Source organism: Sycon ciliatum, chromosome 3 (assembly GCF_964019385.1).
Source record: "Sycon ciliatum chromosome 3, ocSycCili1.1, whole genome shotgun sequence".
In the NCBI taxonomy this organism is placed as follows: Eukaryota; Metazoa; Porifera; class Calcarea; order Leucosolenida; family Sycettidae; genus Sycon; species Sycon ciliatum.
Window position 1 is genome coordinate 12,323,504 of NC_088645.1, and position 27,769 is coordinate 12,351,272.

General features: G+C 49.8%; 1 protein-coding gene across 1 annotated transcript; it reads left to right on the forward strand.

Annotated features, from left to right (window-relative positions):
* Positions 1-4,504: 4,504 nt before the first annotated feature.
* LOC135812858 (uncharacterized) lies at positions 4,505-27,393 on the forward strand. Its single transcript, XM_065326074.1, has 14 exons — positions 4,505-4,864; positions 8,742-9,058; positions 10,291-10,546; positions 10,813-11,129; positions 16,176-16,295; positions 17,394-17,498; positions 18,446-18,691; positions 19,190-19,243; positions 20,153-20,306; positions 21,165-21,447; positions 22,345-22,396; positions 22,922-23,026; positions 23,271-23,480; positions 23,815-27,393. The coding sequence occupies exons 2-14, from the start codon at positions 8,891-8,893 to the stop codon at positions 25,030-25,032; spliced, it is 3,288 nt and encodes a 1,095-aa protein (XP_065182146.1). The 5' UTR covers positions 4,505-4,864; positions 8,742-8,890; the 3' UTR covers positions 25,033-27,393.
* Positions 27,394-27,769: the final 376 nt, after the last annotated feature.

Genomic DNA, 27,769 nt, shown 5'->3' on the forward strand with positions numbered 1-27,769 from the left:
CATGACCCACTTGTAGTAGCACACATAAACATATGCAGCCTCAGAAACAAAACTCATGAAATTCAACAACTATTGTCTGACCATAAAGTTCACGTCCTATGCATTACCGAGTCTCACCTGGACTCCACTGTTAGCGATGCTCGCCTTAACATACCTAACTTTAATGTTTTCCGCTGTGATCGCACTATACATGGTGGCGGTGTCTGCATTTATGTTCATTCTCACTTTGCTGGAACCGTAATCCAACGATCTACAGGATCCACTCTAGAGATATTAACTGTCCGTATCCGCCTTGCTACCAAGCCACGTGCAACAGACATTAGTGTGTCCACCTTGTATCGCCCGCCGTCTGCCACAGTGAATTTCTGGGACCAGTTGAGCTCTGAACTTGATTTAGCCCTTCAAACTCCGAATGCATTAATCCTAGGCGACTTCAATACTGATGTCCTCCAGCCAACGACTCCAGGATATCGCCATCTACAGCGTGTCTGTGCGGAGCATCACCTCAGAAATGTTATCACTGAACCCACTCGTTTAGCACGCACTTGCCTAGATCTTGCTCTGGTTTCAGACGGCTCCCCTGTAGTCAAGGCGGAAGTAGTCTCAATGAACGGTGTTAGTGATCACGATCTCATCATTGTCCAATGTGCCTATCAAAACCTTGAGCCCATTCCTGCGCACACTCACAGGCTGATTCGGAAGCCTGCACCCCATTCTATGGACTTTGACCAATGTGGCCAGGAAATCAGTGAAAGTTTCAGAACTTCGGAGTCGCCCACCAGCCTGGACGGTCAAGTGAAGCACTTTTCCAAGTGTTTGAGACATGTTCTGGACAGAAATGCCCCGATCACTCAGCTCAAGGTGTCTGGATTTGGCAGGCCTCGTCGGCAACCATGGGTTACGTCACACTTGAAAAATCTTCTTCAGCTTCGAATAAACTTGCACAGGAAATTACGAAGGAACCCAACCGACGGCCCCCTCCTCCAGCAGTACCGGGCAGCACGGCGCGAGGGAACCCTCTTGAATAAGAAACTCAAAACAGAATACTGCGTGAAGGCCTTCAACACCCACAAACGCAACCCCAGAGCCCAATGGCAAATCCTGAACAAGCTTGCAGGACGAGAAAAAGTCAAATCACTACCTAAGGCGACTATATCCGACCTGACAGCCACATTTGCAACCGTAGTTTGTGATCCTGCAAGACCGTCTGAACTTGTTCTACCCAGCCCACCAGTCGACATGCCCACTCTCAACGAGTTTACGCCAGTCACAGTAGAGTATGTTGAAGATGTCTTGAAGTCATTGAACAGCCACAAAGCACAAGGTTCCGATGAAATACCACCATGTCTCCTCAAAGGATGCCGCACAGACATCGCTGGCCCACTCACCGCTATCATCAATAAGTCTCTGCATACAGGCCAAGTTCCAAGTAGTTTTAAGCATGCACACGTGTGCCCACTCTACAAAGCTGGCGACGCAACTATTGGCTCCAACTACCGACCAGTGTCACTTTTGCCAGTGATATCCAAAGTGCTTGAGAAGGTAGTACACCGACAACTTGTAGCATTCTTCGACAATCATCCGGAACTCGGTGCATTACCGGAGGAGCAGTTTGCTTACAGGCGCAATCACAGCTGTGAAGACCTTTTGGCGTATGCAATAAACGACTGGCAGTTGGCCTTGGACAAGAAGCAGCTGTGTGGAGCCATGTTTGTGGACATGAGCAAGGCCTTCGACCGCGTTCAGCATAGCAAGCTCGTGCAGGAACTGGCTTCAGTTGGCGTCGGAGGTGTGGCATTGCGTTGGTTCGCAGACTACCTTACTGGGAGAACCCAGCAGGTCGTTGTCGGCGATGCCCGAGGCAGTACAGAGCCCTGCTCACGTGGTGTACCACAAGGCTCCGTGTTAGGCCCCTTACTTTTCTGCATTTATATCCGGCGTACCCCTCAGAAATTTCAACATTGCCGTGCTCTCCTGTTTGCGGACGACATCGCGTTCTACGTCATCGGTCGCAAGGCTTCAACCGTGCTCAGAATGCTTCAGACAGATCTCTTGAATCTGGAGGACTTTCTCAGCGAGCGGGGACTGGTGCTGAATCCCAAAAAGTCTCAGCTACTGTTGCTCAGACGACCTACTGCGCAACTGGACGTGATCCCCAGCATCACCTGCAAAGGCACCGTAATCCCCGAGTCCAGCCATGTTCTGTACCTTGGCCTCCTATTGGACTCGTCGCTCAGCTTCGAGCAGCAGGTTGAGCGTGTGTGCGCAAAGGCACAGTGCAAGGTTGCCTCATTCCGCCACGGGCGCCGCGATGTCTCCATGACCGGCCGCCGCATGTTTTACCTGACAATTGTCCAGAGTACCTTGGACTATGCCAGCACATGTTATGTTCACTGCTTGTCTGCTAAACTCAGAGACAAACTTGAGTCAACCAGCAATAGGTGCCTAAGGCGAGTGTTTGGCCATGATCAGTATACTTCTATCGATTTCATTCTCACCAAATATAACCTGTATACTTTCTCTCGCCGTGTAAACTTGAAGCTGTTTGTGTTTGTTTTTAGGTGTCTATCTCGTTGCACCAGTCCTCTTTTAAGCACGATATTTACCCCCCGCTCTGCATCATGCCGCACAAATGCTGCTACCCGCGGTCAAGCTTCAGCTGCTCTGAACCTACCCAGAGCTACGTCTCGTTACGGCCTGAATGCTATTTCATTTTTGGCAGCAGACAGATGGAACATGCTTCCACCTGGATGTCGTCAAGCTAAGCCCCTTTCTGCATTTGTCACAAGCACCAAGTCATTCCTAGGGTTCCCAGTAAAAAGGCAACGCCTGTTGGGAGTTCCCTAGTAAAATAATAAATTCTACTACTACTACTACTATGCCGGCATAATCCGCCAAGGGCTAGTGGACACACCCATTCCCATACTCCATAGCGCTGCACATCACATCCGAACCAGTTCCGTTATTTTTTACAACGTTTCGGCACTTGGCCATCGTCAGGTAATAACAATGAAATCGTGGAAGCCACACAAGAGCAGTATTACATGTATACGCAGAGTGTAGCGCCAAAAAAATTATTTTGTAGTCTGTAAACAATGCCAATGGCAAGATCTACGAGGTACATGTACATGTATATACATGTACGTGGTCTGTGCATAAAATAATAATATTTTTTATCACTCCCTTAGTATTGACTCACATAGATTTTTGCCATACCTAAGCAGTCAAATATTCCTGCATATTTCACTCCTTAGTTAGGGCTATATTGACCGCTTATATTCGACTCCTTTTTAGCGATTGAATACAATGCTTTGGTCAGTCGTGATAAATCTAATACATTGACTTCGTACTTGGTCAGTATAGGAAATAAAAGACCTCGTAAAAGACCTTGGCTTCGCCTCGGTCTTTTACTCGGATTTTATTTCCCATATTGACCTCGTACTCAGTCAATACTGCGCTACTGACTGCAAGCAACTGTCAAGACTGTAGATCTACTGAGTGTCAGAGTCAGATCAGAGCGCTTTGACTTTGAGACTTGACGAGTCCTACTCCTCGTCTCCTACTCCTACTACTACGAGTCCTAGTACAGTCCTAGTCTAGTCCTCAGTACTACAGTAGATCTACAGACCAGTTGCTTGCAGTCAAAGTCTACAAAGTACAAGCGCTCATATAATTATATTATTATTATAGAGCTAGGCTAGCTGAGGCTGAACTCTACACAGTACAGTGGAGTCTACATAGTACAGTGGAGTCTACATAGTCATTGTGGATCTGGTTTGAAGAAGCGCGCGCGCAGTAAAAGGTTTGAGTCTGACTGAGCGCGATTCTTTCTGCGCGTGATGAATGCTGCAGCCTGCATAGCGCATGCAGTGCAGTAGCCAGTGAAACGCAGAGTGCTGCTGGTACTTCCTACACTTGTTGGAAGTGGCCGTTCAGCATGTTCAGTGTGCATGTGGTCCGTACCGTGGCGTATGGACGTGAAATGACTGAATAGACTGAAAAGTGAAAGCGAACAACGAAGTGAAGCAAACCTTTTACTTGACTGTAGGCTCTGTAGTCGTTGCTTTTCCGTTCTGCTTCTTTCTGGTAAAGTAAGTAGTTAGTTATCGTGACCGTTCCGGAAGGGAACTCACGACGGCCGCTACTACGTACTACATGTAGTAGTAGTAGTAACACCCCGGTCCCGGTAAACCTACTTCTTTCTGGTGTTGCTGGTGAAATCGCTGCAGATCAGGTACACTTTTGCTTGTTGCGGAGTAGCAGGCAGCTAGCTCATTTGTGGAAAAAAAGACGGGAAGTAATTAGTTCTGTAGTTCCTAATCACCCCAGTTTGTCTAGACTGGACTTCACACCAAGGCACAGGGTGTCTGGGTGTTAGCTCTGTCCACCCGGTACCCTGCACGCACTCGTTGCTCACACATCCGCACACTCACTCATACGTCACGTGTACACCACTATTGAACACGTGAACACTGCCAGTGGGGGCCACCACAGCACAAAGACAAAAGACCTACTTCTTTCTGGTGTTGCTGGTGAAATCGCTGCAGATCAGGTACACTTTTGCTTGTTGCGGCGTAGCAGGCAGCTAGCTCATTTGTGGAAAAAAAGACGGGAAGTTCTGTAGTTCCTAATCACCCCAGTTTGTCTAGACTGGACTTCACACCAAGGCACAGGGTGTCTGTGTGTTATCTTTTAGCGAAACTGTGGGGTCTGACCGTACCTCGGCAGCCTTTGCGCATAATTATTACGGTATTCGTTACGATAATCACATTGACTGACATCGCGATCCCATTCAAGACCCCAATGACACGCTGCGCTGCGCTACGGCCTTGTGCTTTGCAGAGCTTGAACAAGCTACGTCAGGGTAAGTGTTGCGTCGCCGTGTGGTAGAATGACTACCCTCTGTTCATCCTGCGCCAGTGGAATGACAACTGTGCTTTCCCCAGGGCTACCCTCTGCTGTTGACTGTTGTCGTTTCGTGCACTCGCATCACGCGGGAAAATTCTAATACCGGTATGAAAAAATATACAATGCACAAAATAATAATCTGCGAGGAGATAATAATAATTGTAATGGGGAAGTACCGCACTGGCGCGATTAGAGCCCTCTGTTGAAAAGTGCCTTATCTTGAATAGTGTCCCAGTCTCTGAGAGCCGGTGAAAAAATAAAGCCCTCTCTTGAATAGTGCCCCCCCCCCCCCCTCCCGACATGGTAACCAAGCGCTTGTGCAAATTTGGTATTCTTTTGCTAATGTCCTTGTCCATGTCATTGCACTTGTGGTTTCAGGATCAAAATCGCAGATTTTGTTGCCGATTCTGTTGAGTCGAGACAGTTTACAGTAGCCTTCAGGCTACGTTGTTGCATTGTTTTTATGCTGACTCAAATGTACCAGCATTGAAAAAATAGTGCCCTCTCTTGAATAGTGCCCCATCTGTGATGGACATTGAAAAAATAGTGCCCCCGGGGCACTAAGCGCGCGAGTACGGTATACCCTAGAATCAATTTTTCACCAGCTATAATCTTCGGGGTGCTGCGTCGAATGGTCTTGGTTCAAGGAAGCTGAGATGCTCCCTTCCTCCTTTATTCCAAATCGAACTCGCCACTTCCACCGAAACTGGGTGACTGCGCTCTACTAGATGGGGATTTATATGCAAAATGTCACTAAAAGCCCCATTTCGTTCTTATAAAAGCACGGATGACCACGATTGTCCCATATGTTGTAGTCTTTTGGACTCTGAGTCGACTGGTTTTGGTCCAAAATGGCTGCAATGCAGCGTTCAGCCCTTATTCCCAATCAAACATGGTTGACTAAGCGGTAACGTTCTCGTGCGTACACCAGTTGCCTGGTTACCATGCATGCAGGGTACAACTCACAGCCTGTTTGGCCGCGTTCCTATCACTGGAGTTGAATTTTTGAACCTTTGAGTTGAACCGTGGTGTGAAAGTTGTAGCATATTACATACATAGGAAAAATAAATACACGTATAAATTTTAAAAAGCGCCCGCCCGCACCGGTTTCACATGGGTACTGCCCGGGAATCTCGATATTATTTTCGTCTCGCCTTTCGAATTTAGTGGTCACACCCGAACTAACTTCCGGGCGGGTACTGATTATTGGGCACAAACTAACTTTCGGACCTGACTTGTGTGTAGTGGAGAAGTCATTTTTCATGTCGATGTACATGCCACACGCTGCATGTACCGATGCTTATTTCGGGCAGTGTTTTTTTATCTGGCGGAACTTGACTTCAGCAGACAGTCAGAGTCAAATGGATGAAGGGGGTATCTACTTAGGGTAGGTACTTCTTATTTACGGACTTTTACGGGACGGTATACGCATAGAAAGTGGATCATAGGGTGAGTATAGGGCTTGAAAGTGATGACGTCAAAACGGCCAGGGAGTAGTAAGTTGACATCAGATTTCTATTTTTGGATCCACTAAGGTGTGACTTTGCTATTGCCTAAGTATGTGGGTGCATAGCAACCCACTCATGTCGCATGCAGGTGTGACTTTTCTTTCGCCACCAGTTGTAACCCCGCCCCCAGTAGCCAAATCAGTCAGTTTCACTGGCTACATCACCATGCTGTGGGTAAGACCGCTTGAAATGTGCTTGGATCCATACAAAAACTGGATCCAAGTGGATCCAGTTTTTGAATTTTTGAAATTGTTGCTATGCTGTGACGTAGCACTTTCAAGCCCTATTGGAGCAGGCAAGGATTGGGCAAGGAGTTATTGTATGGAACGTTGAGTGGGCTATGATCCCTCGAATTCGCATTGTCGTGTCTCCCTGTATTTTCTATTTTCGGTTTCTTTATTGTCCTGAATGGCATACGCGAAGTTCGCAAATCCGCTTACATTGTGAAGGTGCTAATAATATACGCATCGGGGAAGGATGCGCAGAGCTGATGTTCCCTTGCTCTGGCTCACCGTGGGCTCGGTGGGGAAGTGGCTGGTAGATCTTTTTGACCATCATCTTTTACCCGCTTCTGAAGAGGAGAGTTTCAAATTCAAGCGTATACAATCCTGATCTATATTTATTATTTTATTTCCGTAGCTATGCAGAAGACGTTACTTCAGTAACGTCTGGCGCTAGCCAGGGTCCACACAGCTTTAAGTATTTGTTTATGTGTTTGTTTGTGTCACGCCTGGCGCTATCCCGTATCTGACGGCAAAAAATCATAGGGATGTTATAAATTTTTCAATTCTCCTATTTTTTTTTCAGGCATATCCTGGGATTCGAACCCGCACTATCGCCCTACATGCATTCCCCCATACACTTCGCATTCATACCCATTCTTCCAAGTTGCTTCACGTTATGATCTTGCGTTTGAAAGCCCTATTTGAATATTGCGGGCAGCTGTATGTGGCCAGCTGTGTTTGATGGTACGGTACGGGATACGGTGTCGTATTACCCTCGATCGTACCTGTCTCGTACCTATCCCTACCGTACCGTACCATCAAAGACGGCTGACCACAATGCATATTCAAATAGGGCTTTCAAATGCAAGATCATAATGTTACTTGGAAGAATTAGTATGTATGCGAAGTGTATCGGGGGATGCATGCAGGGCGCGATAGTGCGGGTTCGAATCCCAGGTTATGTCTTTAAAAAAAAAGGAATTTTTTAAAGAATTTTTAACATCCCTATGCTTTTTTTTGTCTAGGTCATCAAGGCAAAAAAGCATAGCGTAGGGCCCTGAGCTTCCAAGCTCTCTCGTTTATCTTATTCCAAGCAATAAAAGGCTGGGGTAGCCAATGACCACTTTGCGTGGCGATTGCAGGGTTCTTACAGCAGCCAACCACGGCTAGATACTGTTGTAGTGATTTCTTGGTACATCATGGTTTAGCTACCAAGGTGGCTGCAGTTAGTTTTCCAGCCCATATTGGTGGTATGGCACTACTCTTCCTCCAGAGCGACCATGATAGGCATGCAACACACAATGTCTTGTGTTCTCGAACCAAAGAATTCAGACAACGCCCAAGCAATGCGTGCCCTTTCCACCCAATCGGCTGTCCAGATGTTGCTTCGATTCAAGAGTTTGCATCCGCTGGTCGTCATGACAAACGGTGCCCGTGGTTCAAGTGATGCAATGCAAATAGTAGTCCCAATGGAATAACAAGGTATCACTGAGCAAACTACGGAGAAGGTAGTCCTAGTAAATTCTGGTCAGGAGAATCTGATTCAAACAGTCTCGAATTATGACAGTCGGTGCCTTGTACTCGTTGCTATAAATTGTGTTTCAATCTCTCCCACCAGTATATCAATCACTTGCTGCACTGTTGGCCTTCTGCATGTAGGTCTTACTCACGCTGCCCCACAGCCGCATGCTCCTAATGGGGCTATAACTATGGCTACAGTACAGGCGGGCGCCAAAGAAAGGAGCGCCGAAGAACGGCCAGGCTAGAATTTCACCAAGCACAGTATGCCAATGTACACACGGTCACTCAACTGTGTACACACTGCTGTAAACATGAAGAAGAAAAACATACGAACGGTCGTCCCTACATCCCCTAGGTTTGGCCCTTTCCTCGTTTCTTTTTGTTCTCCACCTGTTTTCCAGATGGGCTGTGTCAATAGTAAAAAATAAAAAAAATATAAAAAGTTCTTCGGCGTCCGACACTACTGTACAGAGAGATCTAAAGTTATAAAGGAAAAGGACATAATGGCTCAACATCCGAGTTTCAGATCTAAAGGTTTTTTTGGTTTTTTTGTTCTGTTCTCTCGACTCTGATTCTCCAGATCAGAACAACAACTGTGCTCTTAGGACTTCTACTTGCGAGCTGCTCAGTCATGGCGAGTGTACAGTTCGTCTGCAGTGAATTGCCTTGCATTCAGCCTCTAGCTTTCGTTATCTGAGCGCGTACTTAGCGTCTTGGGAATTCCTAGACATGGATCCGAGCGCAAGTCGTTGGTCATCAAGCCAATCATCGACTAGCCGGCTATCCCCGCACCAAGCTCCAGAAGGTACTCAGTCAGTTGGTCACCGCAGCGGCGAGATCATGCCCATGGCTCAACAGCGAGCTCCAGGCATGAACATTCCCAGTCACTCACCATGGGTAAGTAAGGACTCTACATAGGCGTAACGAGATTTGGGCAGAGCACGGGAATTCTAGTATTCTTGTAAATATTTCTAGTGTATCCATCAAGGAGGCGTGAATTTATAGGGAAGGAGCGAGAGAGAGAGAGAGAGAGAGAGAGAGAGAGAGAGAGAGAGAGAGAGAGAGAGAAGAGAGAGAGAGAGAGAGAGAGAGAGAAGGGGGAGGGAGGGAGGAGGGAGGGGAGGGAGGGAGGGAGAGAGCGGGAGGGAAGGAGGGGGAGGGAGGGAGAGAGAGAGAAAGAGAGAGAGAGAGAGAGAGAGAGAGAGAGAGAGGAGAGAGAGAGAGAGAGAGAGAGAGAGAGAGAGAGAGAGAGAGAGAGAGAGAGAGAGAAGGGAGGGAGGGAGGGAGGGAGGGAGGGAGAGAGGGAGAGAGAGCGGGAGGGAAGGAGGGAGGGAGGGAGGGAGAGAAAGAGAGAAAGAGAGAGAGAGAGAGAGAGAGAGAGAGATGAGAGAGAGAGAGAGAGAGGAGAGAGAGAGAGAGAAGAGAGAGAGAGAGAGAGAGGAATGAGTGTCCCATACACTACTGCCGGGCGCCAAAGAACTGCCAGGCTGGAATTTCACCAAGTTTTATGAACGGTTTAGCCTGGATGTCTTGCAGATAGGAACGGAAACCGTAATGTACACTATAATGTACACTAAGACGTGTAACACGGCATATATGTACATGTAAGACTGTACCATCAAATAAGAACGAAACTGCTGTGTTTGCTAAAAATAAGAACGGGCTAGGCTAGTACCCCGACCCCCCCCCCCCCTCCCTCACCCCCAGTTCTTCGGCGGCTGACAGTACTGTAGGTAGATGCATCCTTATATAGACAGTAGGATGCGGTGATCCCGTGCTATCAAATTCTACTATCGCCTTCCCAATAAGGACCTGTGCCAGTAGGTTTGCCTTCACTATTGTTGTGCATGTCTTGTACGGTGGAGCACATGCTCAATGCTCTTCACAATGCAATGCGCAGTCCAAAGTCAGTCTACCGCACAAGTGACAATGCGAAGTTATGCATAATTATGTTCATCAAGAGAAAACACACGGTGCATGTCGTATTTAGAAGTTTGCTACAAAGTGAGTAGTCCCCTGTTCTTGTCTCAGTATCAAAGTTTTTATCAAGGTATCGTAGGTACCATGCTCAATATTGGACAGCGTGTTCACATCGTTTGGTCTATGATGCTGTTTGGTTCTGTGTTCAGGTGTTTTCAAGTGGACAGGAAGATTTCTCCCGAGGTCTGCGAGAGCCTTCAGCATCTCGAGGATCACAGGCCCCGCAAACGCATCCCCAAGCAAGACGGAGAATGCGGCGGTCGCCGCCGCACAGCAACACATTAGGTTCTCTAGCCGAGCTGACCAGTGCGGAAAGCAACCCGAGCGATGTTTCGTCACTTAGCCAGCCACCCGCTCACGCCCGACAGCTCCACCGCCACACACGGTCTTCTCCTGTGCCCTACGGTTAGCGGACATGTTCAAACTTCTGGCACTTTCTGCCATAGCATTGGATCCAGGTTTCTAGGATGAAGATATGACATTGTGCATCTTCATGGGTCTCACCGCGGGGAGAGGGGTGGGAGGGGGAGAGGGGGGGGGGGGGGGGGGGGGGGGGGTGACTCATTGGAAGTGGAGTGTTCTGGGTCGAGGTAACTGTTGTACAATTTGTAGCATGTCTTTATCTACTCAGGATGGTTTTGTGTTTGTATCTCACTTTACTTTCTCCGCAGGGCGAGCGGGGAGTCAACCGGAGTTCATGGGTGCCGAATCGTCCGAGGAAAGCTACTCCACGTACACATCGGCGTCTTCAAACTTGTCCGTATCACCTATGCACGCTCGTCAAGAAGCCAGTGCACGCTCCACTGTTCCCCTAGAGCGTGTGCAACAGTATCGACCACACGCTAGCGAGGTCGGTGGTTACGACGCCGTCTTCATCGACCCAGTGCCTGAATCTTTGCAATGCCCGATTTGTAGGAAGGCATTGAGGGCACCAGTTCAGACCACCTGCGGACACCGATTCTGCAAGACTTGCATCGACCCGATCATGTAAGCCACTGTAGCTATTACATTGTTATCATGTAAGCCACTGTAGCTATTACATCATGTAAGCCACTGTAGCTATTACATCATGTAAGCCACTGTAGCTATTACATCATGTAAGCCACTGTAGCTATTACATCATGTAAGCCACTGTAGCTATTACATCATGTAAGCCACTGTAGCTATTACATCATGTAAGCCACTGTAGCTATTACATCATGTAAGCCACTGTAGCTATTACATTGTTCTCACAGGTTTAGACTGTGCCTTCTCTGCTGTATTCCCTGGCCAATGGTAGCACACTTCGTGAAGTTAATGATGATGAAGCCCCTCAGGCCAGTCAAATTCCCAAGCTCTTGCTTTCCTTTGGGTTCGCTGTCCAGTCTCACTTGCCCTATCTCAGACAAAATTGCATGTAGGTATGCCTTCTATTCATCAGGAGTTTTGACCTGTGAAGCTCGGACACGATTTCCATGATCGCACATCCGCCACCACATGAACAAGGTCTCAGGACAATGAGTCCACAGGATATTCCACGTTGCCGGTGTTTCGTTGTAAACATAGAAATCCGATCGAGTGACCGGGGCCAGCACCCTCTTGCTTAGCGCCCTCTTGCTTGGCGTCCTCTTACTTAGCGCCCTCTAGATTAGCGCCCTCTAGATTAGCGCCCTCTTGCTTAGTGCCCTCTTGCTTAGCGCCCTCTAGATTAGCGCCCTCTTGCTTAGCGCCCTCTTGCTTAGTGCCCTCTTTCTTAGCGCCCTCTTGCTAGCCGTCCCCTTCCTTAGCGCCCTCTTGTTTAGCGCCCTCTTGCTTACCACCCTCTTGCTTAGCGCCCTCTTGCTTGGCGCCCTCTTGCTTAGCGCCCTCTTGCTTGGCGTCCTCTTGCTTAGCGACCTCTTGTTTAGCGCCCTCTTGCTTTGCGCCCTCTTGCTTAGCACCCTCTTGCTTAGCGCCCTCTTGCTTAGCACCCTCTTGCTAAGCGCCCTCTTGCTTAGCGCCCTCTTGCTTAGCGCCCTCTTGCTAGGCGCCCTCTTGCTTAGCACCCTCTTGCTTAGCACCCTCTTGCTTAGTGCCCTCTTGCTTAGCACCCTCTTGCTTAGTGCCCTCTTGCTTAGCACCCTCTTGCTTAGTGCCCTCTTGCTTAGCACCCTCTTGCTTAGTGCCCTCTTGCTTAGCACCCTCTTACTTAGTGCCCTCTTGCTTAGCACCCTCTTGCTTGTGCCCTCTTGCTTAGCACCCTCTTGCTTAGTGCCCTCTTGCTTTGCACCCTCTTGCTTAGTGCCCTCTTGCTTAGCGCCCTCTTGCTTAGTGCCCTCTTGCTTAGCACCCTCTTGCTTAGTGCCCTCTTGCTTGGCACCCTCTTGCTTAGTGCCCTCTTGCTTAGCACCCTCTTGCTTAGTGCCCTCTTGCTTAGCACCCTCTTGCTTAGTGCCCTCTTGCTTAGCACCCTCTTGCTTAGTGCCCTCTTGCTTAGCACCCTCTTGCTTAGTGCCCTCTTGCTTAGCACCCTCTTGCTTAGCGCCCTCTTGCTTAGTGCCCTCTTGCTTAGCGCCCTCTTGCTTAGTGCCCTCTTGCTTAGCACCCTCTTGCTTAGCGCCCTCTTGCTTAGCGCCCTCTTGCTTAGCACCCTCTTGCTTAGCGCCCTCTTGCTTAGTGCCCTCTTGCTTAGCGCCCTCTTGCTTAGCGCCCTCTTGCTTAGCGCCCTCTTGCTTAGCGCCCTCTTGCTTAGCGCCCTCTTGCTTAGCGCCCTCTTGCTTAGCGCCCTCTTGCTTAGTGCCCTCTTGCTTAGTGCCCTCTTGCTTAGAACCCTCTTGCTTAGCGCCCTCTTGTTTAGCGCCCTCTTGCTTAACGCCCTCTTGCTTAGCGCCCTCTTGCTTAGCGCCCTCTTGCTTAGCGCCCTCTTGCTTAGCGCCCTCTTGCTTAGTGCCCTCTTGCTTAGCACCCTCTTACTTAGTGCCCTCTTGCTTAGCACCCTCTTGCTTAGTGCCCTCTTGCTTGGCACCCTCTTGCTTAGTGCCCTCTTGCTTAGCACCCTCTTGCTTAGTGCCCTCTTGCTTAGCACCCTCTTACTTAGTGCCCTCTTGCTTAGCACCCTCTTGCTTGTGCCCTCTTGCTTAGCACCCTCTTGCTTAGTGCCCTCTTGCTTTGCACCCTCTTGCTTAGTGCCCTCTTGCTTAGCGCCCTCTTGCTTAGTGCCCTCTTGCTTAGCACCCTCTTGCTTAGTGCCCTCTTGCTTGGCACCCTCTTGCTTAGTGCCCTCTTGCTTAGCACCCTCTTGCTTAGTGCCCTCTTGCTTAGCACCCTCTTGCTTAGTGCCCTCTTGCTTAGCACCCTCTTGCTTAGTGCCCTCTTGCTTAGCACCCTCTTGCTTAGTGCCCTCTTGCTTAGCGCCCTCTTGCTTAGTGCCCTCTTGCTTAGCGCCCTCTTGCTTAGTGCCCTCTTGCTTAGCACCCTCTTGCTTAGCACCCTCTTGCTTAGCGCCCTCTTGCTTAGCGCCCTCTTGCTTACCACCCTCTTGCTTAGCGCCCTCTTGCTTGGCGCCCTCTTGCTTAGCGCCCTCTTGCTTGGCGTCCTCTTGCTTAGCGACCTCTTGTTTAGCGCCCTCTTGCTTTGCGCCCTCTTGCTTAGCACCCTCTTGCTTAGCGCCCTCTTGCTTAGCACCCTCTTGCTAAGCGCCCTCTTGCTTAGCGCCCTCTTGCTTAGCGCCCTCTTGCTAGGCGCCCTCTTGCTTAGCACCCTCTTGCTTAGCACCCTCTTGCTTAGTGCCCTCTTGCTTAGCACCCTCTTGCTTAGTGCCCTCTTGCTTAGCACCCTCTTGCTTAGTGCCCTCTTGCTTAGCACCCTCTTGCTTAGTGCCCTCTTGCTTAGCACCCTCTTACTTAGTGCCCTCTTGCTTAGCACCCTCTTGCTTGTGCCCTCTTGCTTAGCACCCTCTTGCTTAGTGCCCTCTTGCTTTGCACCCTCTTGCTTAGTGCCCTCTTGCTTAGCGCCCTCTTGCTTAGTGCCCTCTTGCTTAGCACCCTCTTGCTTAGTGCCCTCTTGCTTGGCACCCTCTTGCTTAGTGCCCTCTTGCTTAGCACCCTCTTGCTTAGTGCCCTCTTGCTTAGCACCCTCTTGCTTAGTGCCCTCTTGCTTAGCACCCTCTTGCTTAGTGCCCTCTTGCTTAGCACCCTCTTGCTTAGTGCCCTCTTGCTTAGCACCCTCTTGCTTAGCGCCCTCTTGCTTAGTGCCCTCTTGCTTAGCGCCCTCTTGCTTAGTGCCCTCTTGCTTAGCACCCTCTTGCTTAGCGCCCTCTTGCTTAGCGCCCTCTTGCTTAGCACCCTCTTGCTTAGCGCCCTCTTGCTTAGTGCCCTCTTGCTTAGCGCCCTCTTGCTTAGCGCCCTCTTGCTTAGCGCCCTCTTGCTTAGCGCCCTCTTGCTTAGCGCCCTCTTGCTTAGCGCCCTCTTGCTTAGCGCCCTCTTGCTTAGTGCCCTCTTGCTTAGTGCCCTCTTGCTTAGAACCCTCTTGCTTAGCGCCCTCTTGTTTAGCGCCCTCTTGCTTAACGCCCTCTTGCTTAGCGCCCTCTTGCTTAGCGCCCTCTTGCTTAGCGCCCTCTTGCTTAGCGCCCTCTTGCTTAGTGCCCTCTTGCTTAGCACCCTCTTACTTAGTGCCCTCTTGCTTAGCACCCTCTTGCTTAGTGCCCTCTTGCTTGGCACCCTCTTGCTTAGTGCCCTCTTGCTTAGCACCCTCTTGCTTAGTGCCCTCTTGCTTAGCACCCTCTTACTTAGTGCCCTCTTGCTTAGCACCCTCTTGCTTGTGCCCTCTTGCTTAGCACCCTCTTGCTTAGTGCCCTCTTGCTTTGCACCCTCTTGCTTAGTGCCCTCTTGCTTAGCGCCCTCTTGCTTAGTGCCCTCTTGCTTAGCACCCTCTTGCTTAGTGCCCTCTTGCTTGGCACCCTCTTGCTTAGTGCCCTCTTGCTTAGCACCCTCTTGCTTAGTGCCCTCTTGCTTAGCACCCTCTTGCTTAGTGCCCTCTTGCTTAGCACCCTCTTGCTTAGTGCCCTCTTGCTTAGCACCCTCTTGCTTAGTGCCCTCTTGCTTAGCGCCCTCTTGCTTAGTGCCCTCTTGCTTAGCGCCCTCTTGCTTAGTGCCCTCTTGCTTAGCACCCTCTTGCTTAGCGCCCTCTTGCTTAGCGCCCTCTTGCTTAGCACCCTCTTGCTTAGCGCCCTCTTGCTTAGTGCCCTCTTGCTTAGCGCCCTCTTGCTTAGCGCCCTCTTGCTTAGCGCCCTCTTGCTTAGCGCCCTCTTGCTTAGCGCCCTCTTGCTTAGCGCCCTCTTGCTTAGCGCCCTCTTGCTTAGTGCCCTCTTGCTTAGTGCCCTCTTGCTTAGCGCCCTCTTGTTTAGCGCCCTCTTGCTTAACGCCCTCTTGCTTAGCGCCCTCTTGCTTAGCGCCCTCTTGCTTAGCGCCCTCTTGCTTAGCGCCCTCTTGCTTAGCGCCCTCTTGCTTAGTGCCCTCTTGCTTAGTGCCCTCTTGCTTAGCGCCCTCTTGCTTAGCGCCCTCTTGCTTAGCACCCTCTTGCTTAGCGCCCTCTTGCTTAGCGCCCTCTTGCTTAGCGCCCTCTTGCTTAGTGCCCTCTTGCTTAGTGCCCTCTTGCTTAGCGCCCTCTTGCTTAGCACCCTCTTGCTTAGCGCCCTCTTGCTTAGCGCCCTCTTGCTTAGCACCCTCTTGCTTAGCGCCCTCTTGCTTAGCGCCCTCTTGCTTAGCGCCCTCTTGCTTAGTGCCCTCTTGCTTAGTGCCCTCTTGCTTAGCGCCCTCTTGCTTAGCGCCCTCTTGCTTAGCACCCTCTTGCTTAGCGCCCTCTTGCTTAGCGCCCTCTTGCTTAGCACCCTCTTGCTTAGCGCCCTCTTGCTTAGCGCCCTCTTGTTTAGTGTATAGACACACTGTAACATTGTAACAATTGGCCAGCAGTTCTCAAGCTGCACGGCCAGCCCCCCCCCCGCGGCCGATCGACTTCTCGACGTAGTTCAATGTCCGCAACAGTGCATCTGTCTGCATTGCACTCGTCACGTTTGTAGTTGCATCTTTGCTTTCCATGTTTATTGAGTGGGTTTGTTTGGTATGTTATGTTGCATTGTTTTTCCATTGCCAGCAGTGGGAAAAATCAGTGCCCTGTGGACCGTGAAACAGTGCAAGAGGTAAGTTCTGGTGTTCACATTAAGTTAATCCAAGAACTATAAAGCTTCACGCCATCTTTTTGTGCCCAAAGGCGAAGGCAGAAGCACGGATGCAGTGAATGGGATAGTCGGTCTTTGACCACTTTGTGGTGGGTCTGATCTACCCACCTCCCACCGCTTTAGGAGCTGCATCTGCGCCTTGATCCACAGAGGGTGGTGGCGTTCCTACGGATGCGGAAAACTAGGTGTCCAGCCGAGTTTCACGCGAACCGTGAATGTATTTCTATTTTTATAGGCGACGGCAATGTACCATTCACGTATGTGCTGGTCATGCAAACTGAAGTAAAGTCACACCTGCCTGTGTTACCACCGGCAATACCGTACTATTGTGTTGAGAAACACTACCGGCGTCTAGAACTGGTGAACGATGGCGATCACATACAACGGAGGCGAAACTTGAGGCGAAACTTTCCGCCTCCGTTGTATGTGTAAACTGCTCTGTGCATTTGTGCATGGAGCACTTGGCTTCGAGCTGCCTCGATCGGCCTTGTTTGTGATGGTGATCACTGTGCGACTCTGTATCAGGTAGTCTAGGTGACGCAGTGGTGCTCTACATAATGACTGATTCACGTCGGCTTCTTGGTGCTCTGCCTCGTCGCTATATTTATTATTGCACAATGTGTCTGCTGTCAACTGTACTTTGGTGTGTAGCTATAATCTGCGCTCTCAGCTTGGCACAAACTGTAATTTGGTGTGTAGCTATGGTGTGCATTCTCAGCTTGGCATCCAGTGGCTCCCGTGTAGTTATGGTGTGCATTCTCAGCTTGGCATCCAGTGCAGTGTCTCCAATGTAGTTATGATCTGCTCTACCAGTGTACCATCCAGTGCACTCTCTGTCATAATTACAGCTATGGTCTGCTCTACCAGTGTATCAGCCAGTGTCTGCGGAACTGGATCTTTATGGAGGAGGTCACAGAACCGGCTCCAATCACGTGAAAAGAAAATATTTCCCCGCAAGATCATGTGCCTCGAATTTTTGCAAGACCACTCTGTGAAAGTTCATCGGTTTGCAATAGTGAGGTTTCCTCTGTGTGCATATTTGTGTTGTCACCCTCCCAGACATTTGCTGACATCTGTTGCAAGCGTGAGGTTCTGTCGCTGGGAGTGTACTGCGATAGCTGCTCACATGGGTGTGAGTGGCGCGGTCCACTCCGGGATTTGAAGGTGAGAAGAGGACCATTGCTCTGCCATGCATATGGGAGCAATTCACAGTAGGTGAACTCGACTCCTGTGCTTGAAGCAACCGTTGTGTGTGCATGCCTAGCAGGTCTTCAATCCACCCTCTTGCTAGTACTGCAGGCATTCACTTTTGGAAGAAAGACGGCGGGGTAGGACGGTTTGCTTGCTTGGCAATTTTTTTCTTGATATGAACAAAGCTGCTTATGCTTGCAGACCTTTGTCAGTGTCCAAGAAGTATAACTGGGTCCGATGAAATCCAAAGTGGACACTCTGACACAGGAGATAAGTCGTGTGGGTTTGAATCAGCATGAAGTGTAATTGGGGTGCTAATGGTTGTGAGAGGTGGTGCACTGCTCCTGATACTAGAGTGTCGGATTTTACCGACGCACCCTTGTGAGGGTGATTGGTGTTTGAGGTGTCCGAACAAAAACAAAAAAAACAGTTTGTCCAGAATCGGGCAAGTTTTCCAGACATCCATCACATTGTCAATTTCACTCTGTATAATAGAGTTACATGAATACTCAACCCCTTAACATTACACTGTTGCCTGATAATTGCATCAGCATGCAACTGGGAGTAGCGACTAATTAGCCTCACTTGTCCTTGTTGTTCTGTGTACTGTTACAAATGTGCACCACCTTGCCATTACCACTGCACCCAACATTACCTCTACACACCTTGTCACACGTATCCGCTGTAAGATGTTTCTGTGGGAGTCGGAAAGGCTCCTTTTTAGGATCGGTTTGCAGGCGGAGGGTGAATAGTTGGGCAGTGTGTGGTAACTTAGACGTAACAATATGAATTAATGGTTATGATAATGAGTGCGTGATTTCACCCTAACCGAATGCTTCCAATTGAGTCTACTTTCACATTCCTGAGTCATAGTACCCTTATAATATTTCCTTCTTCTTCTTCTTCTTGCAATTGTATAGGACCATATTGGTATTTGCAAGTACAAGATGGTGCACTGTCCAAATCGCGGTTGCCAGGCTTCGCCTATGACACTGCACGACCTACAGCGTCACACGAACGAGAAATGCCTCTACTGTCCAGTCCCGTGTCACCTGTGTCGCACCAGTGTGCCCCAGGCCTTCCTGCATCCCCATCTTGTTAAGGACTGTCTGGAGTACGAGGTCCAGTGTCCCAACCGTTGTGGAGTGGATGTCAAACGCAAAAATGTGAGAATTCAAAGTACGGTCCTGCTCAATGAAAACCAGTCGCGTAACTCAAGTTTGCGCATTGCACCATTCTGCAGCCCAGTGCTAGCAGGTCTACGGCTTAGCAACGCCCGGCGCATACTTGCGTTACGCGACTGGATTTCATTGAGCAGGACTGTGGATATAATTATTGTTAAATTACTGGCACATCTCTGGTCACCAATTATGACTGAAATCCAACAGGCCAGAGAATAACCTATGTGAGGCTCTTGTTCCTGTCTGGAACGATGCATTTTAACTAGAACGTTGGCCGGCTGGCATAAAATCCTGGCTAGACCTCTGTCCAGTATGGCAAAGTGTGTGTATCATGTGTGTTCATGTGTGTGTGCTGGAGGATGGGTTAATGTTCAGCCTGTCTCCAAAGTCAAGGCTAGCTCGTGAATTCAGGATGTTGTTTGACAACAGCGCTCTTTCCCCTCATGTGTTCTTGTTCTTTGCATTGATTCTCTTCGTGCTCAGCTCGATTGGCACACAGCACAAGACTGCACCCAAGATGACGCGCGCCAGTCTAAGGTATGTCTACATTTCGACCCGTTTGTACATGTACGTGTGTGCGTGCGTGCGTGTGTGTGGGTGCGTGTGTGTGTGTGTGTGTGTGTGTGTGTGTGTGTGTGTGTGTGTGTGTGCGCGCGCGCGTGTGTGTGTGGGGGGGGGGGTGCGTGTGTGTATGTGCGTATGTACCGGCTAGTTCTCTTGATGGCTGTACTTATGCATAGCATTGGTTAGTTCCGTTGCCATCAGGCTCAGTTGTCTGAAGGTTATTACGTGACATATTATTACAATGACCAACACTGCATGTACTGTATGCAAGTGGGGTATCGAAACTTGCAGGGCACCGATGGGCTTCATACTTCATAATTCAGACCCGGTGCGCGGAACCGGTCCGATTGAACTTGTTGGCCACCGACATTTGTATCCTGCTGAGAAGGTCATGCCCTCCATGCCATACACAAAGTATGAACGGCAATATAGTACTGCTGGGCCAATCAAAGACCGCTCCCACCGGTCCTGTAACGTCATATCTCACTTCAAGGTTGCTATGTTCGTTTCAGGCTACGGGTGTGTTCTGTTGGGAGCATCCCCAGCTGTTGTCCACTGGGCCACCTTTGCTTAGATTATCCCCGGTCTTATCAATAGAAAAGAATTCGGGTGGACACACCCATTCCCATAGCGATGCACATCACATCCGAACCAGTTCTGTTATTTTTACAACGTTTCGGCACTTTCTTTTCACAGATGAAGCTGCAGGAAGCCTCAGCCTTTCTTCAAACTTATCAATAGAGCTGCTGAAACCTTTCAAATCCACTCTGAACTAGCAATCCAACATCAAATATATCCACTGGGGGTGAGAGTGAATGTAGCTGATCCCAGGACGAATCCTGTTATGCTATCAATTCTTTTTTGGAACTTTGCCATTACCAGAAAGGAGCAAGCGGTCAACGCCCAGTGCAAGCTAAAACGTCCTCTGCCGACCAAGGAATCCATGGTATCTCAGCCAGGTCCAGCGTCAGCAGGAGTGGTCCGAAATTTGTCTGCTCTGGGTCCACTGCCTTCATATCGCGCGGTGATGGAGAAGGTAAATGAAATGTTCGGCACTGTACAATACAGGTTAAGTGCCCACTGCCACAATAGGGCTTGAAAGTGATGACGTCAAAAACGGCCAGGGAGTAGTAAGTTGACATCAGATTTCTATTTTGGATCCACTAAGGTGTGACTTTGCTATTGCCTCAGTATGTGGGTGCATAGCAACCCACTCGTGTCGTATGCAGGGGTGACTTTTACTTCGCCACCAGTTGTAACCCCGCCCCCAGTAGCCAAATCAGTCAGTTTCACTGGCTACATCACCTTGCTGTGAGTAAGACGGCTTGAAATGTGCTTGGATCCATACAAAAACTGGATCCAGTTTTTGAATTTTTGAAATTGTTGCTATGCTGTGACGTAGCACTTTCAAGCCCTATTATGATTTGATGGGTTTTTTGGAGGAGTGACGTCATACCCGCTGGTGCCTTTGCATGGAATAGCATCACGCTCATGGGGTGGCCAGTGCGGAATGACGTCACATCCACTGATTCTGTATGGAATGACGTCACACGCGTATGGTTTTGAAGCCAATAATGTGACAGGCACTAGTTTGTGTTGAATGACGTCACAACATGATAGTTAATAACCCAGAATAAAGCTGAGTTGAATACATAGACAAGTCGGTGTGGAGGCAAGAAACCTAATATGGATGAAAGTAAAGTGAGTGCACTCATACCATGAAAACAATGGAACACTATTTTATAATTTGAATGTCGTGTTTATGTGATTATCATCAGAAATCCGTTATCGCACTGAATACACTGAAACGATCCTTAATACGTGACCAACATTTTAAGATTGGTGTTTGGTGCTGTGTGGTGGGTGTGTTTCCTCTGTTTCTACTTCATCGCAGCCTCGCCCTCACAAGGGTCAACGTCTGACCACCAACAGGAGCAGGAAGAAGAAGAAGAAGAAGAGGAAGAAGAAGAAGGCGCTGCTTCCGCCAATGTTGTTCATCTGGAGCACACCGATGAAAGCCCCGTGGGCACATCTGGCGGTTACGATGTGCAGTTCACCGAACCTATAGACGAGCAACTCAAATGCCGACACTGTGGTCTGGCAGCACGCGATCCCGTTCAAGTCCCATGCGGCCATAGTTTCTGTAGAGGTTGCGTGGTAGACCTTACAAAGAAGAGGTGAGCGTCTAGCACCATACGCAGGAGCTATCCATGGTGTTGGGGACTATTAATTTCATGATTCTTGCATCTCTCACATAGGGTCTGTAAACCTGAGACAGCCTGAGATATTCTTTGCTCTCGGATTACTGGGGACATAGTTCTTGTATTGGCTATGTATTATTATGTGCCATGAAGTGGAGACGATAAAATAATAATAATAATAAATAAATAGTCACACCACATGTGCAGAACAAGCCCTGCAATTCTGAGCATGCTTACCCGGACTGCACGTTCCGGTGTCCCTCCCACCCCGCTGCACCCCACCCAACCCCCTTCCTGGTATCCCTCCCACCCCGCTGCACCCCATCCAACCCCCTTCCTGGTGTCCCTCCCACCCCGCTGCATCCCACCCCACCCCCTTCCTGGTGTCCCTCCCACCCCGCTGCACCCCACCCCACCCCCTTCCTGGTGTCCCTCCCACCCCGCTGCACCCCACCCCACCCCACCCCCTTCCGTGTTTATACAGTGTTGTTCAATGAAATCCAGTTGCGTCGCTCAAGTATGTGCCGGGCATTGCGCAGTCCTAGTCCTGCGAATACTAGGCTGCAAGATGGTGGAAGGCGCAAACTTGAGTGACGCGACTGGATTTCATCGAGTAGTACTGTAGTTGCAGTCTGTTCAATTCTCTGCCATCAGGGATATAAGTGCTGTGATGGATAGTTTGACTCGGGGACCAATACGCTTCGTATCCTGGTTTCCCTATTCCCTTTTGAGATCCTGGCTTGTCCAATGCGTACTGATTTCGTTGTGTGTGTGTGCCTGTGTGCGCGTTCATGTGTGGGTACACGTGTGCGTCTGTGTGCATGCTGGTGTTTGTGTATATGTGTGTGTGTGTGTGTGTCTGTGATGTTCAAGTGGCGGGAGCCCTGTGACATGCCCGGATGATGACAGTCCAATTGACGTGAAGGTACGCAAACTAGTTCTCTTCGTTGGTTTCTGGGTTGGTGTCGGGGGGGGGGGTTCTGGAGTGGTTTCCGGGTTGATTTGTCTATGCGGTGCTCTTTGGTGGCACACACTTTGCTCCATACCTCACAGGGGCGTAGTGGAGTCAATAGCCAGTACTTGTGCTTGATCTGTCTGACACGATCGCACCCTAACCTGCCCCGACTTACTACCCTCATGGTAGAATGCCCTGACTTGCTTACCTCATGGTAGAATGCCCTGACTTACTACCCTCATGGTAGAAGTCGGCATACCGTATTCCCCAGAGTATAAGCTGCACTTTTTAAAAACATTCATTATTCCCATCAAAAAGTTCAGTGCGGCGTATACTGGGATGGTCAACTGAATGGAGATATACAGGGTAAATGTCTGTATTTTGTGACGAAAAATCTGGATGCGGCTTATACGCCGGAAGATGCGGTAGATTGTATTTATTCTGGGCTTTGACAACTGCTTTCTGTTCATATACCATGTGTTGCTGGTCTTGCAGAGTGATACTGATGAGGTGCGTGCAGAGAGAATTCTTGCGCTCCAAGTCAAGTGCAGTGACAAGCAGGACGGTTGCGAGTGGCGCGGACCTCTCCGGCAACTGGAGGTAGGTACTGTTTCCCCCCGTGTGCCGTCTCTATGCTTGCCCGCCTGTATTTTCAGGCAGCCTTTTGGGGAGATTTCAGGTGTAGTTACCATTCAGTCTTCTCAAGTAGTCATTGCAGATGTTCGACCCCTACCTCCCGCAATTAGACACTCCATTCAAAGGACCTGGAGTGATGACGTCATAGCAGGGCCTCTGACTTACATGTGTATGTTGTTCACGTGTGGTGTCCATGCAACCCCGCTAGGACCATCAAAGCAGCTCGAACCACCATGCCGAAATCGCTGTCTCCTCTCCCGGCCATAGCCCAGACGTAGCTGTGAGTACGCAAGACGAGCACGAGCAACGACATGACGAGCAGCACTCCGGCACCAACAGCAGAGAGCAATACGCTGAGGGGCAGCACTCCGGCGCCAACAGCAGGGAGCAATATGCTGATGGGCGGCAGCACACAAATGTAAGTATTCATCACCATAGTATGCCTCGCCACCGGGCTTTGTAGCTTGTGGTCAGTGTGTGTGCGAGTCAGGGGGTGGAGAGGGGGGGGGGGGGCTGGTGCAAATTCAGTGTTCTCTACTTCAGAGGGGTCGTTTTACTCTTTATTTCAGAGGAAGTTTTTGCATTTTTGCAGGGTGGAGACTGGAGAGTGCTAGTTTTTCATCTTTTTGGGGGGAGAGATAGTGAGGGGGAGGAGAGATTCTGCAGACAACGCAACCAGCATGCCTGTGATGGGAAGTGACGATTGGCACCTGATGGCTCCTGTCCATGCTGTTTTGTTTTTTCCATGCCAGAACGTGGTGTGTGGCACCGCTCAAGAGCCCCCCGACTTCATGGCCATGGCAAGACAGACCGGAGTCAACGATACCCGCCATCATTTGACACATCAACTGAAGCACCTACTTGACAGAGGAGAGGCGGATACGGTGAAACTGGATCAGTTGAAGGCGGCCGTGACACAGCTACAGGAGTCTCAACGGACGCAGTCACTCCCCGAGATCGATGCTATCTACGATCATTTGGCCCACCAGTTGAAGCGCCAGGGTGACAGTGAACAGGCGAATGCAATGCAATTTGAGAAGCTCGAGGTGGCCATGGCGAAGCTACAGCAGAATCAGCAGACACAGTCACTTCCTGTATCAGTTGATCCAGCTATGCTGCTTTCCAACAGTTATTTTCACGCCGAGCTTAGCCGTATGATTTCTGAGCGTCTCAATGCACAGCAAGAAATGGCCGCTGTCCATAGAATAGCACAAGTGGCACGGGAGTCCCAAGTTGCTCGTGAGCCGCTTGTCGCTTCTGAGCGTCATGCCGGGCCTACCTTTGAGTGCAGCCAGGAACAGGGCAACGCCGTGCAGGAAACCAGCCCAGTGCAACCTCGTGTAGAGCATGGCACGCATCCGCCGCAAGAGCGACAGCGGGTCACTGCTGGACAGATGCGTGCGAGTGCGAACACTCCCACACCGCTGGGTATGCCTGTAGCATGCACTGACACTGCACTTGCTGACACTGACCTGCGCATGCTCGCCGTGGAAACCAAAAGCTACAATGGTCTAATCATCTTCAAGATCAACGATTTCACACAACGCCTTAAGGTGGCACGTACCGGTCGGAACATGAGTCTCTACAGTCAACCCTTCTATACCAATCGTCGTGGTTACAAGATGTGTCTCCGTGTCTACCCAAACGGCGATGGACTGGGCAAAGGCTCTCACATCTCCGTCTTCTTCACCATCATGAAGGGAGAATTTGATGCGTTGCTTGATTGGCCATTTCGTTCCAAGGTGACGTTGGCCATCCTTGATCAAGGGCCGGCGAACCATCACCGCATTGAGCCGTTTATCCCGGATCCACGCAGCACTTCCTTCCACAGACCCGTCAACGACATGAATATTGCCAGCGGTTGCCCACTGTTGATCAGCCACTGCGAGCTCTACAGGCAAGCCGAGAACTTCTTGGCGGGTGATTGCTTGCTGGTGATGGCCGATTGGCTCAATCGCCAGTGCAAGTAAGTCGCGTGTGAGGACCTCCAGCGCATCCCTTCGAGCTACTTCCAGGGCTAGCGCAGCTCTGAACCTGTGAGCCATTGACATATCAGCTGTAGCTTCAAGGAGGCTTGTCCTGGGCAACGCATCAGTCTCTGCAGCCCAATATCCCGCATCCGTCGTAATGGGCAATGCGTCAGTCTCTGCAGCCCAGTATCCCGCATCCGTCGTAATGGAAAACGCGTCAGTCTCTGCAGCCCAATATCCCGCATCCGTAATGATGGGCAACGCGTCAGTCTCTACAGCCCAATATCCCGCATCCGTCGCAATGGACACAAGGCCTGTTGCAGCAGCGTTTGTCTTAACGCTAACAGCCCCGGCCAAGGCACCCATATCTCCATGCTCTTCACTATCATGAAGGGCGAGGTCGGTGCCTTGTTCAATTGGCCCTTCGGTGCGATCACATTTGCCAGCCTCGACTAGGGCCGGCACACAACTATCCGGTCGAGTCTTTCATCCTAGACTCCCACAGCGGCTCTCATCACCAGCTGCTGCCCAAAGAGTATCAGCCACTGCAAGCTACAATGCCAGCCATGAGCGCCCTGGTTGGCGATCGCTTGCGGATGAAGCCAATGGTGGATCATTTTGCGTCACAAGTGACCACTGTGATTTCACTATTTCCCTCATGCTCTCTGTCTCAAGGATGTATTGCAGTACCTCCTATGATGCAGGCGTATTGAGAGTATTCCTGGTGTGCCTTTTGGCAGTGAGTAGCACTCCAGCAACTGTCAGCCAAGCAAAGCCTTTGTACACCGTGCCACTCATGCACACAAACTGCCAACACTGCTGTCGTCCGGATCAAATCCAGTCACCTGAAAACGTGAGGAATCGGCTACTGGAGAATGGAAGTGATTGCGGAAGACGCCACGAAACACCGTTCACAACTAACAGCAACTAACGCACTATCATCTGTATCACATCCAGTCACCTGAAAACGTGAGGAATCGGCTACTGGAGAATGGAAGTGATTGCGGAAGACGCCACGAAACACCGTTCACAACTAACAACAACTAACGCACTATCATCTGTATCACATCCAGTCACCTGAAAACGTGAGGAATCGGCTACTGGAGAATGGAAGTGATTGCGGAAGACGCTACGAAACACCGTTCACAACTAACAACAACTAGCATGCTGTCATCTGTATCAAATCCAGTCACCTGAAAACGTGAGGAATCGGCTACTGGAGAATGGAAGCGATTGCAGAAGACGTGCATGAAGCCCCATGCCACTACACAACGACATGGCCATCATGTACTTCATGTTCCACTGCAAAAATGGCCACTGACTCATTCATGTACCGGCAATATGTAATTTATTCTAATTCTACTTACTGCGCTCATGAATTCGCCTTCCCTAATGCCATGTACAATTAGGCATGGCAGTGGCCTGGCACTAGCGCAACGTTCTATGCTGGTTGTGTTTCTCGACACAATTTTGCAGCCGTTGCAACCAGTAGCGTGGATGTGCAAACTGTATCTTGAATGTCACGTAGCCTGGCAATGCAGCTTTGCTTTTATCAAACTCTAGCTATGTTGACATATCTTAGCAATTTGTGAATGCAAGAATCATGACTGCTTTCTGGGCTTGTTCCGATGCGTTCTAATGCATTGAAAACCTCTTTCCGCAGCTAAAATTAATATCATAAGCTTTTTTTAAGCACTCTTCACGACACTGTCTCGCATGCATTCGTATCTCCATACATTACATACCGCTATGAGATTAGTGGTTTAGTGTTTTGCATTTTATTAATTTTTCGATCGCCTTGATCCTAGAGGGTGGTGGCGTTCCCACGGCGGATGCGGAAAACTCGGCTTCCAGCCGAGTCTCACGCGAACCGTGAATTTTTTTTAAAATTTTTCGATTGCATGCAGTAAAACTAGGTAGGGATGGCGTATGCAGTCAATGTATTGTGTGCCTGCATCTCATCTTTCCTTCCCATTCTAGACATTGTGTGACTGTGCTGCCTGCCACCTATATTTCCCATTTGCTCTGTAGTGCTCCTGCTCTCTTTTTTTTTCTTTCTTATCTTTCTGTATGGAGTGCATGAGCAGTGCTGAAACCGAGACCCTTGGTCGGTTTAGCTGCTCTTGCCCCGCCTCCACTGCTTCAGCTGCCATCGCTATGTGCATCTCTCTGCGTTTTTGCCGGCGTTTTCACCATGATGATTTGTGGTTGTCTTGTAAAAACAAAATTTTGGCATTGGCATCCTACCAGTGTTGAAAAGCGTTCAACCACTAGAACCGTCACATCTGCAGACACACTATAGCACTGCTCGCTTGCCGAAGAATAGGGGATCAGAATCGTAGCCGACTTCGTTCTCATTAATTTGCTCGTGTGCTGCCGTGGACTTGAAAATCCGGTCGAATGACGCGGGGCCGGCGCCCTCAGTGCGTACAGAACGTTGCATGTACATTTGTACAGTGCACACGTGTTGATCGTCTGCGTACTCACGACTGCATGGCCAGCGCCCTGGGGCCGCTTGACCTCCGACTGAATTATTTCCATGTCCTGTGTAATGTTGCTATGCTGCATGTGCTTGGTGAGATCGCAGACTATTGATTGAACCCGGGGCGGATCCAGAGATCTCTACAGGGGTAGGCCCCGGGGGTTCCAGTTTAGTCAAAACTGAGTAACTCATACAATCAGGTACAGTACATGCATGATCATGGTTCCGAGCAGTGCATTTGGGGGTTCCACGGCA